Genomic DNA, 18317 nt, shown 5'->3' with positions numbered 1-18317 from the left:
ATCCATTTATCCATTTATTCATCCATCCATCCCTTCCTTCCTTCATTCCTTCATTCATCCATTCATTCATTCAGTCATTCCTTCATTCATTCGTTCATTAATTCATTCATTTGTTCATTCATTTGTTCATTCATTCATTCATTCTGTCTTTCTTTCATAGATTCACTCATTCATTTGTTCGTTCATTCATATTCATTCATTCATCCTTCCTTCCTTCCTTCCTTCCTTCCTTCCTTCCTTCCTTCCTTCCTTCCTTCATTCATTCATTCATTAATTCTTTCATTTATTCATCCATTCATTCAGTCATTCATTCATTCGTTCATTAATTAATTCATTCTGTCTTTCTTTCATAGATTCATTCAACTATGTGAGTGACACTCACTCACTCACTCACTCACTCACTCATAGATTGATTCATTCACTGCAGAATTGCAGCCTTTCCTGCCTCATAGGGTTTACAGGCAAACATGAACCGTATATGTGCTGAAAATGTCACATCTAGTGTATGAACGCTGTACTAAAGCAATAAGCCACGAAGGATTATAGTTTATAGTGTTGCTTATCACGTCTACTAAATGAAAACGAGCCAATCAGAATCAAGCATTGGGACTATCCGTTTTAGAATGCTCCTTTAATTACCCTTCATTGTAGCTTCAGATTGGTCTGTGTTGTCAGCGCTGCGTTGTGTCGAAGCCTGCTCTCCCATGTTGTCCCTCTAGGGGGCGTACCGGATGTTCACCAACAGCACGTGTCTTAAACACATGATTCTGAAGATCCGACGAGACGCACGGAGCTTTGAGCGCTACCAGCACAACCGAGACCTGGTGACCTTCCTCAACCGCTTCTCTGACGCCCAGCTGGAGCTGCCCCGGGGCTGGGAGATCAAGACCGACCCCCAGGGCAAGGTGAGTCTCTGTTCTAGGCATGGGACGCTGTGAACATTTCATGTCACGATTATTGTTGCCAAAATAATAGCGATTAAAGATAATAATATAAACTTTTTTTATATAGCACTTTTCAAAAACAGGTTTACAAAGTGCTTAACAATACAAATACAATACATACACTGGAAATATAAAGGCAATACAATGATGGAAAATTTTAAAACAAAGGAAACCATTCAAAAATAATAAGACCAAAAATAAGAGTGAAACCAGAGAACTACCTGACTATTAATTCTAGCTAAAGGCCATTCTAAAGTAATGAGTTTTTAAAAGATTTTTAAAAGTGGATACCGATGTGGCCTGTCTAATTTGCAGGGGGAGTTGGTTCCACAGAAATGGAGCCCTAGCAGCGAATGCCCTGTCACCTTCTGTCACAAGGTTTGTCTGGGGGGGGACAAGTAAAAGTTTGTGTGCTGATCTAAGATTACGGGTGGGTTGGTGGGGAGACAGGAGGTCAAAAATATAAATAGGAGCAAGTCCGTTCAGTGCTTTAAAAACAAACAATGTAATTTTAAAATCAATTCTGAACGCCACTGGTAGCCAGTGCAGTGAAGCAAGAACAGGGGTAATGTGATCATATCTCTGGTTCTTGTATAAGGACTCTAGCTGCTGTATTTTGAATGAGTTGAAGGCGATTGATTTATTTTTTGGGGAGTCCAGAAAAGAGTGAATTACAGTAGTCCAAGTGGTTTGTGACAAAGGCATGAATAAGGGTTTGTGCATCACTGAATGAAATAAATGATCTGATTTTAGAAATATTCCTGATTTGGAAGATGGCTGTTTTTGTGATGTTGGAATTTTTTTTAGAGAAGTTGAGGTCTGAATCAAATATGACTCCCAGATTTCTCGCCTCATGAGTGCACTGTAACCCCTGAGAGAGTAATGACTGGCTTACACCGTCTCTATGGGTTTTTGGTCCAAACACAATTATTTCAGTTTTTTCATTGTTTAGCATAAGAAAGTTATTTGACATCCATGACTTTATGGCAGAAAGACAGGCAATCAAAGGGGAAATAAGAGAAACCGGAGAAGCTGTGGCTGGGTCTGAAGGATCTATGGAAAAAATAAATTTGTGTGTCGTCAGCATAAAAATGGAAGGAAACGTTACAATTTTGAATAACTTGGCCTAAAGGAAGAAGGTAAATACAAAATAATAACGGGCCAAGGATTGACCCTTGGGGGACGCCACAAGTGACATTGGCGTGGCTAGAGGACGCATTTCCAACTGAAACCGTAAAGGTTCGGTTACTCAGGTAGGACCTAAACCAGTCCAGTGCAGACCCAGTCACACCCACCCAGTTTTCTAATCTATCTAGTAAAATATCGTGATCAATGGTGTCAAATGCAGCCGAGAGGTCAAGCAACATCAATACGGTACAGCAGCCAACATCTGAGTTCATCCTGATGTCACTTAGAACTTTCAGAAGTGCAGTCTCCGTACTATGGTGAGTTCTAAAACCAGACTGAAACATTTCAAAAAGTGAGTTATCGTTTAAAAAAGTTACAAGTTGAGAATAAACCACTTTCTCTAGTGCTTTTGAGAGAAAGGGTAGCTTGGAAATTGGTCTGAAATTGTTGAAATTGGAGATATCAAGGTTTGATTTTTTCAACAGAGGTTTTACTACAGCTGACTTGAAGATTGAAGGAATAGTACCGGAGGATAGTGACTTATTAAATATTGCTAAAATGTCTAGAGATAAAAAGAGGGAAACCTCTTTTAATAATGTGGTTGGGTAGAGCGTCTGCAGGGGTAGAAGAGGATTTCATGCTGTTAATAATATTCAAAAGGTCAGACTGGGAAACTAAATAAAAGGAACTTAGGTTTTGAGATACCTCCCTGTGTGGTAAAATACACAAAGAAGGTATGATTTGAGCTCTAATGTTCGAGACCTTGTCTATGAAGAAGGCCTGGAAGGCTTCACATCTCTCAGTGGAAATTAATTCACTGGTGTCAGAGGGACGACGTATGAGAGAGTTGATGGTGCTAAAGAGAAGTTTTGGGTTATGGGGGTTAGAAGCAATAAGATGGGAGAAATAATTAGATCTTTCTTCTTTCACTGTGCTATTTAATTCTTTTAAAAGTGTCTTCATGGTATTGTGATTTGAAAGATCATTAGAAGCTTTCCATTAAAATTTGGCCTGTCTACATGCCCTTCTTATGGACCGTACTCTGTCATTTACCCATGGAGGTTGTATCTTAGACAAGGATGAGGGTTTAGAGAGTTTAAGTGGGGCTACAATGTCCAGTGATGCAGTGCATCGAAGCATGAATTTAGCAGTCAGCTCCTCAACAAACATGCTGGATCCAGCGGATCAAGCTGTTGAGAGGCCTGATAGGTGTTGCAGAAGTTCTCCATGGTCTGTGGAGTAAAGGGTCTGAAATAACGGGGGGCTCTAGGGGTGGAGACCGAGGGCACTGAGGGAATCTTAAAAAGGATAGCAGCATGGTCGGACACATGCGTGTCCATGGTCTGGAGATTTACTGGATTAAAACCGTAGGAAATGACTAAATCCAGGGTGTGACCGTGATCATGAGTAGGGCCGGATACGTGTTGAGTACAGTCAAAAATATGAATAAGCTCTAGAAAATCAGAAGCTAGCTTGTTGTCCTGAACGTCAATGTGGATATTTATGTCCCCTAAAAATATTGCTTTATTATGATTGGTAGTGATGATGGACAATAGTTGACCAAATTGTGACAGGAAGTCACCCTTTGATTTCGGAGGGCGGTAGAGCAGGCAAAAGAAGACAGTGGGATGGGAGGTGGTAAAAGAAAAAATCTCAAATGAGATGAAATTGCCAACAGTAGTAGGTGAGCATTTATGACCAGCCTTGTAGATTACAGCCAGCCCCCCCCCACCTTTTCCAGACGACCTACAGCAATTCAAAAAAGAGTAGCCAGGGGGACACGCCTCAATGAGATTAAGATCAGAGTCCTGCCAAGTTTCAACCAGAAACATAAAATCTAAGTCATGGGAAACAATAAGAGTGCTAACTATAAAGGCCTTTTGAGTAATAGACCTTAAATTCCACAGGCAACCATTTAAAAAAGACTAATTTGAACCAATGTTGGAATCAGACATTAAATTAATTAGAACAGAGGGGCCCTCAATTGCCTGGGCTGTCTCGTGATTGGTCTATGTGTAATCTTAACAGGAATGATATGGGTGGGGGTGCATGCTTTGAACACCCGGTGGAGGTATCAGGTAGAGTGGAAGAAGGTAACTCCACTGAGCTGTTAAAAACATGACCCATGGCGGCAGGACCCACACAGCTGTAAACTGTAGTGGGGAGCTCAAAAGTCTGGATCGGGGCATGCGGCCCGCGGTTCATATCAAAGAGTAAAGGCTATGAACCTAATGAAATTGAACGTCATTTTCTTAGTTCCACTGTTATTAAGGTGAAGACCATCTTTTTTATACAGAAGGGGGAAACGCCAGAATTCATCAAAGTTGGAGATGAAATCATAACCTAGGGCATCGCAGAAATTCTTGAGCCACATATGGAAATTAAAAAGTCTACTGAAGCGTTCAGATTGCTTAGAAAGAGTTGGAATTGGACCAGACACAACGCAGCGTTTTCCAAGACTTTCCACTGTGGTGCATAGCGATTCCATCTCAGCGCACATCTTTGTTGACGTTCTGTCTGTGACGTCATTCACACCCACGTGCGACACTACTATGCTGATAGTCGGGTGTAAGTCAACAAGAGAGGGAAGAAGCTGTATTATATCTATATATATAGCTATTTTTCCACCAGGGAGACAGTATGTGACCGCCCCTGGGAGAATCAGCTGCCTAACTATAGAGTCACCAATAATTAAAATCTCGGGGGTTGCTGTTTTCCTTGCTGTTGTTAAAACAGCACAGCTTTGGAGGAAGCCCAGCTGATATGCTATCCCGGCTAGCACTAGCCATGGAGATGGACGTGGGGCTAGCATTAGCATTGGCTGTTGGAACGGAGCTCTGGGGATCTAGTGGAGGAACCGCAGCAGAAGTACCTAAAACAGCAATAGAATTGGAAATGCTCGTTAAAGTCTCAGGAACATGCTGCAGAGGGGACAAACGAGGACGCTTTTCTCCGGGGGGGCCGAGGAAGCCGGTGGTGAATCACAGCCTGAGTGGACAGAGTGGAGTTACCGGGGCTAGCAGGGCGCTACTTGCCCACAGACGGTTGGGAAGCGGGCGTTGAACTTTTTCTAATCTCCGCTCCCTGGTTTACCCGACGAGTCTGGTGGGGAATTGGTGAGAGGACAGACCCTGGGGTTTAGGTAAGGGGGAGAAGAAGTTGGAGGTTGTGAGAGATCCATCCATGCCAGGATCAAAGAAAGGGAGAGAGGCTTTTTTGCCATATCTGCGCCGGCCCTTCACAACAGTTGCCCAGGGAAAAGCGCATGGTGAGGGTCCGTTCTCTGGAGCAGTAGGAGCAGCAGGAGCAGCGACGGCGGTGGACTGCAGGCTACCCCCAGGCTCCACGCTAGCCAGGCGGGAGTAGAGCGCCGTCTTCCGCTGCAGTAGCTCCTCAATGAGCCGCTCGATGGACCTCAACTCGACCTCCAGCTCGGATGCCTACGCTTGTGGTGCCATTGGTTCTGAAAAATAAGAAAAACCAAAACCAGCGACGGGGAAGACTGGCACAGAGCAGCGAGGAACCAGCGGCGGCAGAACAACTACTGAAGAGCAGGGAGCGAAACTTACTCGCCAGGGCCCCTTTCGGAGCCCGCAGCGTTGAGACAGCAAACAGCAGATTTCCAATCCGGACAAGAAGGAGGGAATCTTACCATGGAGGGCCCAAAGAAAGGGCCCGCTGCGGTTGAGTTGTCTCAGGTAAGTCTAGCCACTATAGCCAGAGTCGGCTTTCCTTGTGGGGATGTCGTATCCTGGGTTTTAGCCCAGCGGGCTACATGCTGTATAGTAGGGTCCATTCGGTTCTTGTTTGTGATCTCTTTCGACCCGGTCAACCAATGGTTTTTAAATTAGTCGATTGGGTTAGAGATAAAAGATCGGCAACCAAGTTCTAAAATAGGGTGGTTAAAATAGTGATTAAAAGAGGTTTCAAACAACCGTAAAACTGTCAGGTTTTGACAGCTCCTCTGACAGAGCAGCGCCTGACCTGTGAATGCCCTACCAAAAGGAGTAAAGGAGTGTTATCGCGATAATCAAAATATGCTGAAAACTCTTAAAATTACACTTTTGTCAACCACTTGCACCTTCCCGGCATCCAGGAACATTAGCTAAAAATAGCAGATCAAGGAGATTTGGTGTACATGGAGAAAGAAAAAGCGGTCCAAGTACAGAGCCAACTCAGATCAATGACGAAGGGCAATTTCACTATAAATTATTATTATTAATATTATTTTATTATTTTCAGTCCCTTTTTTTTTATTTTTGTCCTATCCCTAGTCTGTGTAAAGCCCAGGCAGTGGTGTAAACTAACTAAGCACATTTGCTCAAGTACTGTACTTAAAGGTAGGGTAAGTGATATTTTTTGGTTAAAACAAAAAGTGTTTTGTTAAAAGGTTAAAGCACTATATTGTGATAGTAATCATTGCTACAGTATAGAGTGTTTGTTCAGTAACAGGGATCTCCCTGTCTCTCCAGATATTTAATAAACAAAAGACACATTTTCAGGTAGGTGACAACATTTCAGCCAATCAGGAGAGTTACCCATTTATCAGCTTAATTTTTGTTTGTTCCAGTTCCAATTTTGTCTGCTCATTTCTGTGTGTCAATCACTTCCAATTTCACTTGTTTAATCTGTATCCTGACTGAGTTCTCTTTCCTGATTGGATAAAATTGGTATCCCTATAGTATCCCGACCTGAAAATGCATTTTCGTTTATTAACTAATTTGGTGCCAGAGGTTTTTTAAAACAGGGTACATCCAGTGCCAGCGCTTCTTACCGTTTACGCTGGTCTGTTTAGAGCTGTAGACGGCTCCGCGAGGATCCTGATGTAAACAAAGGGTGCGTGCTCGATGGTCGTGGGTCCAGAATAACGCCTGGAACAATAACATTTCTCACGCGATCCGCCATTGCAGAGTGATCATGCGTCGAGAATGGCTTGTTTTCACCACGTTAAAAAGATAGGGAGATATGGAGCTTTTTCTCAAGGAGATATATTGGGAGTGGACGTTAGTGTGTGTTTTTTGGCACGGATCCACATCCGTCCTTTCCATGTTACAGGCTCCGTGGGTCATTCCAAAGTTGTGAAAAAATATATATAATAATAATAATTTGCAAACACGAAGATCCTCGTTTATGGTACTCGACGGGTGTATTTACAAACACAAATTATTTGAAAACATTACTTACAAGTTATTTTGAAGAGTGAGTACATTTTACTTTCTATAGAGCGTGCCAACGTGTCGTCACCACGGGGGTAGGGGGGCGTGGTATAGTAGCCGCATCCATTTTTGAGGGGTGTTGAGCTAAGCGTCATATGACAAGTGACGGTGAATGACGAGGTTTGTTTGTAAATATTGTTTGCCAACTAACGGGATGAATTGAAAGTGAACGAGATGGACAGAAAAAACCTTGCGCTCAACATCCCATACAAAGAGAAGCTTAATAATGAAGAAAAACAACGTTACCTAATCAAAATTGCGGACATTGACGGTCTGGACCCGTATGAACACAAGGAATGGTCAGAAGATGACTTCCAACTGCTACCACCACATACACGACTGCACCTCATGCAGTACATAATTGAAAGGACGAGCTATTATACATTTAATTGTTTCCATTGTGAAAAATCTCTCCTGGCCCACGTTTATTTTACATCTGGGTGGGTGGACAAACTGCAGATTCACAGTGTAAACAAGAAAACCGTCATTCGTACAATGGTAGGTAAACACACACACACACACACACACACACACACACACACACACACACACACACACACACACACACACACACACACACACACACACACACACACACACACACACACACACTAGTGGTGGAAAAAGTACTGACATTTTTTACTTAAGTAAAAGTATCAATACCACAATGTAGAAGTACTCTGTTATTTGAGTAAAAGTAGAAATTGGCATGAAAATATACTTAAAGTACCAAAAGTAAAAGAACTAAAATGTTTGAAAATAGAAGATCTACAAGCTCACAACGCGTCGCGATGGGACAAGTTGTGAGCTTGTAGATCTGCTATTTTTAAATAGCCTATGTATAAAATGGGGTTAAAGTGGTTAATGTATGTTTTATAATATAATAATTTATATCTGCAAAGTAACTAGTAACTAAAGCTTTCAAATAATTGTAGTGGAGACACACACACACACACACACACACACACACACACACACACACACACACACACACACACACACACACACACACACACACACACACACACACACACACGATGTACTGACCATGATACTGACCATGCTACTGACATGATACTGACCATGCTACTGACATGATACTGACCATGCTAATGACATGATACTGACCATGCTACTGACATGATACTGACCATGCTACTGACATGATACTGATTACTGACCATGCTACTGACATGATACTGACCATGCTACTGACATGATACTGACCATGCTACTGTCATGATACTGACCATGCTACTGACATGATAGTGACATGATACTGACCATGATACTGACCAGCTACTGACCATGATAGTGACATGATACTGACCATGATACTGACCATGATACTGACATGATACTGACCATGCTACTGACCATGATAGTGACATGCTACTGACCATGACACTGACATGATAGTGACATGATAGTGACATGCTACTGACCATGATACTGACATGCTACTGACATGATAGCGACATGATACTGACCATGATACTGACATGATACTGACCAGCTACTGACCATGATACTGACCATGATACTGACATGATACTGACCATGATACTGACATGATACTGACCATGCTACTGACATGATACTAACATGCTACTGACCATGATAGTGACATGCTACTGACCATGATACTGACATGATATTGTCCATGCTACTGACATGATACTGACCATGCTACTGCCATGATAGTGACATGCCACTGACCATGATACTGACCATGCTACTGACATGAACAAATTACACACCTCTGAACAAATTATTATTATAAATTAATCATTGTTATAGTCATGTAAGTTATCATGGATGTTTGTTCATACTTTATTGTTATAGTCATGTAAGTTATCATGTGTGCTTGTTCATACTTGAACTTAAAGTTCACCCCCAAAATGACTTCACCCCCATCAATTACTCACCCTATGGAGACTTGAATTGTCACAAAATTGTCTCCTTTGTATCCGGAACCACTGCCTACCGGTCCGCTGGTCATCAAATTATTGGCTTAGGAATGCGACAAAAACAAAAAAGAATCCATGAATTCAAGTCTCCATGGGGTGACTAATCAGTAGAAAAAAAGTATTTCTTTGGGTGAACTATCCCTTTTAACACAACAATTGATGTAATTTCTGGACTGTTTTGACTACTTTCTGTAGCCATTTCTGTACCATTTGTGTGAATGGTTTGTTGTTTGCATTAGTTTTAAACTCATATGCATGTTTTTTTTATATATACCAGGTTAAACACTCAAAGTGTTGGCTTAAAGGCGAAGCCACTTGAGCCATGGGTGATCCTCCAAGATGATGGCAGTGTGATCAGTGCACACTGCATATGTGTGGCTGGTCTAGGAGAAAGCTGTTCACATGTCGCATCTCTCCTCTTCAAAATTGAATACATTGTGAAGCTACGGCACAAGAAGACAGTCACTGAGGAGCCAGCCTACTGGTTGATTCCTAACGTGGCACGTGTCGAAGGACAGCCGGGCAGTGGAATCGACTACACTTCTGCGGCGGCCAAAAAGAGGATGTTCGACCAGGCTGCCAGTGGTGAGAGGGAACTAGGGAAACGTAGTCGTGCTCTCCTTTTGCTCCCCATAGAACCTATCTCATCCAAAGCTACAGACACAGATTTACTCCCGGTCATGCTGAGGGAGAAATCCATTTGTTTGTCTACATTTCCGGGCTACTACCATCAATATGCAGACCCTGTTAAACCCTGTGTAGTGCCGAAGTCCCTAAAGCAGCTCTGTGATCCAGGAAAGGTTGGATGTGAACTTTCTGTCCTGCGCCAGCATTGTGAGGGCCTCAGAGACAAGGTAGCAGTCACAGCAACACAGGCAGCTGTGGTGGAAGAGAAGACGAGAGAGCAACATCGATCCAATGACTGGTACAATGTAAGAACAGGAAGAATAATATATAATAATAATAATATAATATTTTATTTTATTACTTGATTTCACTTTATTGACATTTTAATTGTCAACTGTTGTTGACTGTTTGCATCTGTATGCTGTAGTCCAGGGCTACTCAACTTAAGATGGCTCAGGGGCCACTCAGCAAGATACCAAAAGTCCAAGGGCCGCAAGCTAAAAATGTCGGTCCTAATTTGGATTTTTTTATTTTGTAACACACTACACATTGTTATAAGAAAATGTATATTTTGACATCATATTCTTTTCACTGTACCTGTTTATTTTGTGTGTATGTCCAGTGGCATCAGTTCAGCAAAAGCGCGGCCGAAAAAAATTGGGGGTCAAACCCCCCCAAAAAAACAAAATGCATAGAAAACTATGCATTATACCTGTAACAATTGACGCACCTGTATATGTCTGTCTGTTTGTTTTTGGGGAAAAAATGAAGCAACCCATATATTTGATTTTTGAGGGGGCCGCAGAGACGCTGCGTTGGGGCCGCGGGTTGAGTAGCGCTGCTGTAGTCGTTGCACAAGAACCTCTGAAGGAATCATTTTTGGCTTATAATTCATATTTTCCTGTACTTGAAAGTTAAAAAGCCACTTCTCTCTTGTTGTAGCAGAGCTGCACTAGGACTGTTGAATGTACAGTACTATGTTATTATTGACTTCACTTTGACATTGTAATTGTCAACTGTAGGATACAGCCAGACACTTTATTATGTATCTGTTGTTCTGTTGCACAAATAAAGGCATTCAGAACTGTAGAAATGTTCTATCATTTCCTATGATAACACATGGTATGGTCAGTTCTCAGAAAATAGCTGATCTACAAGCGCTATTTTCAGAGAAGAGATGTAACCCTAGACGGGGTTCACTCTCCATTCCGACATGCTGCCACTCCGACATTGACTTCTAATTGTCGGAGTGGCGGTACCATCCATAAAAAACACATTCCGCCACTCCGACAAAGTTATGTTCACTGTGTCGGAGTGGCGGAATGTTCCATTTTGGGAATAGTCCCACCATTCCGACAAGGGTAAAGTGCCTAATGGAGATTATTATTATTACCCCTATCTAGTTTAGATGGAGGCCCCGCCCCTTCATTTCACTTCCGTCTACGTCAGTCGCTGTGTGAGAACCACGCCCCGCCCGGTCGAAACACCAAAGAAACGGGACGGCCCGCCTGGTCGAAACACCAAAGAAACAAGGAATCCACCCGATAACACATTCTAATATAGCGGAAAACCTTACCTCGCAACTGGAACGGTGGCGTGCTCGTTAAACATTTGGCTGTCAACCCCAACTACACGTGATCGAATCCCAATGCTGATGCTCCTTTTATGAAAACCGCTGACCTTTTTTTTTTGCCGATAAAGTATAGTTATGGACAGTGGTGTAAAGTAACTAAGTACATTTACTCAAGTACTGTACTTAAGTACGATTTTGAGGTATTTTTACTTTACTGGAGTATTTCCAATTTTCTATACTTTTACTTCTACTCCATTACATCTCAGAGGTTAATATTGTACTTTTACTCCACTACAATTATTTGAAAACTTTAGTTACTAGTTACTTTGTAGATTTTGATTATTATTACAAAACATACAGTAACCATATTGTGAGCTTGTAGATTTTTGAAAAGATGTTTTATGCTTTTTGAACTTGTGAAATGTGACTCTGACATTCAGTACTTTTACTTTTGGTACTTTAAGTACATTTTGATGCCAATACTTTTGTACTTTTACTCAAGTACATTTAGATTTCAGGACTTTTACTTGTAACAGAGTATTTCTACATTGCAGTATTGATATTTTTACTTAAGTAAAAAATGTGGGTACTTTTTCCACCACTGGTTATGGACAAAACCATGACGGAGGCGCGCAGTCTCAAGCGAACTTGAGCCACGAGAGGCACCACCGAGCGAGCTAAAGCGAGCGAGTTGCCGTGCCGAACGTTGCGAAGTTCGCTTGAGCCTACTCAGCGCCGTCCGACTTACGTACCGATAGGGACAGAATAGTAAATCATGTTTTAGGGCAAGCGTTTGCCCCAAACTGTGTGAGTGTGTGTACATTTCGGCCATTTGAAAATAGCAGATCTACAAGCTGGTCGCCATGCCATGCATTGTGAGCTTGTAGATCTGTTATTTTCAAAATATTTTATACATTTGGAAAGATGTGAAATGGGACATTGTGCATAATGAGTACTTTTATTTGAGTACTTTTTAACTAATTATAGTTATAAGGACTTATAAATACTCATAATACTTTATGATCAATAACTTTAATGCATTACTTTATAGCGGTGATTATAATATCCTGTCCTACATTATAGTTATAAGAAATACTTTATGATCAATAATAATCATATCATATTTATTGTCATCACTCATTCGCGTGTGTTTAGGCCTAATTGGTGCTGTAAAGTAAAAATAATAAAATAAATAGCATTAAATTATGCAGGAACTATGTTCTGCTACACCGTATAATCACACTTTAATGCATTAATTTATAGCAGTGATTATAATATCCTTCCTACATTATAAAATTATTATAATGTAGGCTAGAATCGTGAGTAATATACTATACAGTTCTTATAACGGTATTTATAGTCGCACACGATTATTATGAATTCATGTATTATTATTTAAACCAATTTGTAATAAAAAAATAAAACATGACGTTCTGAATGGAGGTGGCCGCAGTGAAACCGTACTGCTGTGGTCACGTAGCACGGAGAAATTATTTTCTAAGACTAAGACTAAGACTTAATAATAGTCTACTATACTACTATACTATACTATACTATACTATACTATACTATACTATACTATACTATACTACTATACTATACTATTAATAATAATAGTCTTAATAATGTAATTGTAACTATATATATATATATATATATATATATATATATATATATATATATATATAGCCATGAAAATGAATTTGGGATTTATGGACTGTCGGAATGGCGGGACTAAATGTCGGAATGGCGGTATGTCGGAATGGTGGTATGTTGGAATGGTGATACGTCGGAACGTCGGAATGGCGGTATGTCGGAATGGTGGGATGTCGGAATGGCGGTATGCACCCAACGTAGACATTATAAATGCTCATTGTTTTTAATCATGAACTGATTCAGTCATTCAGTCATTTTCTATAATAATTCATGGTATGCTACATGTCAATGACACCATTTCAATATTCAAGAATGCTTAACAATTTAGATTGGGTGATTATTTTTTTTAAAGTTATCTGCACATTAAATCTGTTCTCCGAAAATAGCTGATCTACAGGCGCACTGCGCAGTAGATCAGCTATTTTCAGAGGAGGAGGAATGCTCATTGAACGGATTCAGAACAGGAGTCATTTTCTATAATTTCCTATTATAACTCATGGTATGCTACATATGAATGACACTGTTTCAAAATTCAAGACCGTTTATTGGAAAGAAACAGGGTACAAGACAACAAAAAACGAAGAAGCAATAAAAAAAATTTACATTGTCATATGGTACAAACTTGAGTACATATTGATGACCAGTGGTGGAAAAAGTTATCACAATTCTTACTTAAATAAAAGTATCAATACTGCAATGTAGAAATACTCTATTACAAGTAAAAGCCCGGAACTCAAAATGTACTTGAGTTAATGTAAAAAAGTATTTGTATCAAAATGTAGTTAAAGTACCAAAAGTAGAAAGTACCCATTATGCAGAATGTCCCATTTCTCAACTTTTCAAATGTATACAAATCCAGATCTACAAGGTCACGATGCGACACATTGTGAGCTTGTACAGTAGATCGGCTATTTTCAAATGGCCGAAGTGGTTAATGTATGTTTTGTAGTAATAATCAAAATCAACATAGTAACTAAAGTTTTCAAATAATTCTAGTGGAGTAAAAGTAGGCTACACTATTTTCCTCTTAGATGTAGTGGAAAATAAGTAAAAGTAATGAAAATACTCCAGTAAAGTAAGAAATACCTAAAAATTGTACAGTAAATGTACTTAGGTACTTTCCACCAATGCTGATTACAAAAACACTTTTTGTGTGTCTAATGTAGACAGTCTAAGGTAGTTTCACAACAACACCTGGGCAGAGGTTGGTTAAAGCACAGCACACATGTACAATCACATCAAGTAATGTTATCTGCTGTTTCTCAAGTGGGAGCACCATGTGCACTGGTATGGTGTCACTTAGCATAGTGTACTTGTTGCGTACAACCCCTATCACCCTCTCCACGTGGAACCTGAGGTGAGCTATGTGTCGTGTTTGCTCCACATCTCTTGCCCTCAGCTGACTGCGTTGTCCCCTGAATGCAGGTGTTTTGACTTCTGCACACACAAAACCTACACTGTCTGTGATGTCGAATCCACGATCCGCTAACACCACTCATCGCCAGGCAGCAGTTTATCAATAATGCCACAGTTCTCAGTCACTTTCTTGTCAGTGGCGCGCCCTCCCCACCCTTTGGAAATGAAAGAGATAGATCTGTTTGGTGTAATGCCAATGAGGTACTTCATGGTGTTAGAGTGTTTGTAGTTGGAAAATGTCTCTGCTTTAGCTTTATGGTTGGATGGCCTCTCTATCCAAATCTAGGGTTGCCAACCGTCCCGTAAAATACGGAATCGTTCCTTATTTGGAAACTAAAAGACGTGTTCCGTATTGAACTGTTACGGGACGCATTATGTTCCGTATTTTGGGGTCGTGGAATGACGGCGCGATTTTTATATGAGAGAGAGTATTTCTCACTCACACACAAACGAGACGGAGCAGCCGTCCTGTCTCTTCTCTGTGTGAGTGAGAGCTTGCGGGTGTCAATCAGTGTTGCCAAGTATAGTGAGAGAAATGAGCCAGGCCGACCTACAAAAACAAGCCAAAAACAAGCCAAATTTTTTTCCAGGGAAGTTGCGGAAAATAAGCAGACTTGGCAACGCTGGCTATGAAGCCATTGTCTGGGAGTGCGCTCAGCAGCTCATTGGCTCATTACTCATAACACGACCAATGAGAGTTAGCGCTTTCACGTTGCTAGGATACGTTCTGCCCTGCGCTGCCTGTGACAACATGGTTCAGCGCGCACGGTGGACTGGTCACAGTTCTTCATGACTAAAACATCTCCTGAGATCGATTCGGTATGGGATATTACATCTTATTTATCTGGTTGTGTTTTTTAGCAAGATGTCAGTATTTCTATTTACCTGCCCTGGCAGCCTACATATTGGCTGCTGATGTGGGCATAGTCTAGGCTATTTCAGTAGACTAATATGGTTGATTATTTATTAATGTTGAGTTTTTAAAGTCTAATAAATAAACATTTATTTAATATATATTAATCAATATAATTAAATAGCGTGCCCATTTAAAGAATAACTCTTATATATATTAATCAATATAATTAAATAGTGTGCCCATTTAAAGAATAACTCTTATATATATTAATCAATATAATTAAATAGTGTGCCCATTTAAAGAATAACTCTTATATATATTAATCAATATAATTAAATAGTGTGCCCATTTAAAGAATAACTCTTATGTTGTTATGCTCATCTGGAAAACGGAATTCTTCATAATGGATTAACAGTTAATAAATACATAAATAATATAATTAATATATAATAATTCAATATAATTAATATAAATTTCATAGATTTCTATGCATTTCAGGAGTTTGGGGGGCTGGCTCCCCCAAAATAATTAAATAACCCTAACAACCCTAACCCTAAAACCGAAATAAAGTATAAAGAAAACTCCCAAATCCGCGTAAAACCGCAAAAAAAATGGCGCGCGCATGTGTCCCGTATTTCCATTTCTGAAAGTTGGCAACCCTATCCAAATCTCAAAGCAGTCAATAATAACCGCTACCTTCTTGCCAAACGCCTCCACAAACTGATGAGGCATGGTGAAGGCCAACGCATCCCTCTCCGGCCAGTTCACAAAACTGCCGAGCTTTGTATACATTGCAGATATGGTGGTTAAGAATACGGTGGACACAGTTGATTTGCTTATGCAGAAGATGTGTGCAAGGTGCTGTCTTGGGAGATTCAGCCTGAGGCGTATCAGTTAGAATGAGCATTTGAAAAGGAGACAGTTTTCGGCCTGTCTGTGGTAGCAAGGGAAGCACGTGTGTCAGCACAGCTGACAACATCACATAGCTTGAAAGCCCAGTGTAGTAATTCACCTTCTTATCATTGTTTTCCAAGAACCGGTAATCCATCTGATGTTTAGAGACCTTTTCTGTCAGTGTCCTGTTCTCCTCCAACAATCGGTTAATTTCAGCACACAGCGGGGCCACAACACTGGGTAGGGGAGCAGCATCCACCTGTGCAGCTTCATCTGTTAGCTGTGCTTCATCATCCAACTCCACATCTGGTGCTGCTGCAGGGCCAGTGTTGCTCAGTGCAGCAACTTGCTGTCTCTTGTTCCTCCGGTCATGCCGGCTAAGGTCAACCGATGATGCCTTCACTTGTGTGTGCCTCAGGTGTAATGAAGGTGTGGTAAACTGAGCCCATTTTGGAAGACGGAAGCAGACATGTTTCTCTGGGCGGTAATAAATCACAATCCTTTAAAGTCCGAGGTAGTCATTTCCAACAATTCCATTTTATTGTCAGAGTTCTCAGCATCCCATACATACAAGTCAATTCGACGTACAGTGCATAGTCCATAGATCCATTTTATCCTGTTGGACGCGACATCTGTGTGTAGCCCAAAAACACAGAGAGTCCTGTTTTTCCCAATAGCACCATGTTATAAGCAACCAGATATTCCTCCTTCTGACCACTCACAACACAGATTTTATAGAACAATAGACCTTCTTGGGCAGGCCTTCTCAATCGGCACAAGGAATTAGCATCTCACTTGGTTTAAACATGTGACAATTTACTTTAACCCTTATCTATAAAACTGTACCTTTACACAAGCTCATATTATGCAATCTTTGTTTAACACCTTATTACCTTCAAAATAAGACCACACATATTTGTATTCAACTTTGTATGAATGATTTAGACAGAAAGAGATGATTTAAAAGGGGACTTGGCGTTTTCCTTAGATTCAAGAAGAAAAGTCTACATGCAACTAACTGGCTTCTCCCCAACCACATTTGTTCACACTTGTGTACTTACTATAGAATAAGCTTTTACTGTGAGCTAGTTATAATTTACAATAATTCAGTTTAAGTCTATTTCTTTACTGGCTGGCTGTAGAGAGAGAGAGAGAGAGAGATGGCAACATGTGTGAATAGATCGCATAATTACAATGCCTTTTTGGGAACAAAGAACTCGGCTGGGTGTGGTCTTTTAGGTTAGCACCTAAGACAATAGACAGGATCCCAGAGTTTTAACCAAATTACCTCTGTTGCAGACAGCTGTACTCCCCCACACTCTGACAGGGAACTTTGTTGACAATTTGTGTTCATAGTATATTAATAGCATATTAACTTCATATTCATCAGTCTTGAATACTGATACACGACATATTCCCCTCATGGAGATATATTAATACATCTCCACAAAAGGATATTCAAGACTGATGTCACTTGTGTAGGTATCAACTAGAATCTGTTTTAACCAAAAGACAACTTATTCTATTAAAATGGTCAATCCGTAACCCCTCAAGACTGTTGAATTATAAAAGTGACTCATCAACAAACATTGTACATCAAACACACAGAACTAATATCGCTGTACTCTCAGCTGGACTTCTTTTCACAAAACCTAAGAAAAAGTCAAGTTAATACAAACATCATTATTACAAGTTGGCAGTTACATTGACAACGCGCAAATACAGAGACACAGCTCTGCTCTTATTTTTTCTATTCTAACGAACGCAATTCATTCTTTTGACCGTCCATTTTGCACAATTTGACATGAGGCATAAGTACGAATTCTCTGGACATGATGGAATATGCAATCTGCAGATTTGCACACCACCATAGCCCAAAAAACCCGCCCATATCCTTTCTGTCCGAATTTGGGAATCACACAAGAATTGTCATCCTAAGGGTGTTGCTTCTGAACCGAATCACAGCTATTTCAGTACTTGACTTGATATTGACAATCAGGATTCTCTTATCCATACCTGATCCGTACGGGTGCCCCT

General features: G+C 40.5%; 1 protein-coding gene across 3 annotated transcripts in view; it reads left to right on the top strand.

Annotated features, from left to right (window-relative positions):
- The window catches only part of hecw1b (HECT, C2 and WW domain containing E3 ubiquitin protein ligase 1b), a 135905-nt gene that overhangs the window by 70596 nt on the left and 46992 nt on the right, over window positions 1-18317 (top strand). For all 3 annotated transcript variants that reach the window (XM_080440629.1, XM_080440630.1, XM_080440628.1), the window contains exon 22: window positions 720-905. In XM_080440629.1, the coding sequence (XP_080296755.1) occupies window positions 720-905 (186 nt within the window). The remainder of the gene's footprint in view (window positions 1-719; window positions 906-18317) is intronic.

The sequence above is a fragment of the Gymnoscopelus braueri genome (assembly GCF_963280865.1).
Source record: "Gymnoscopelus braueri genome assembly, chromosome: 10".
In the NCBI taxonomy this organism is placed as follows: Eukaryota; Metazoa; Chordata; class Actinopteri; order Myctophiformes; family Myctophidae; genus Gymnoscopelus; species Gymnoscopelus braueri.
Note: the sequence above shows the minus strand (reverse complement) of the source record. Positions and strands in the feature narration are given on the sequence as shown.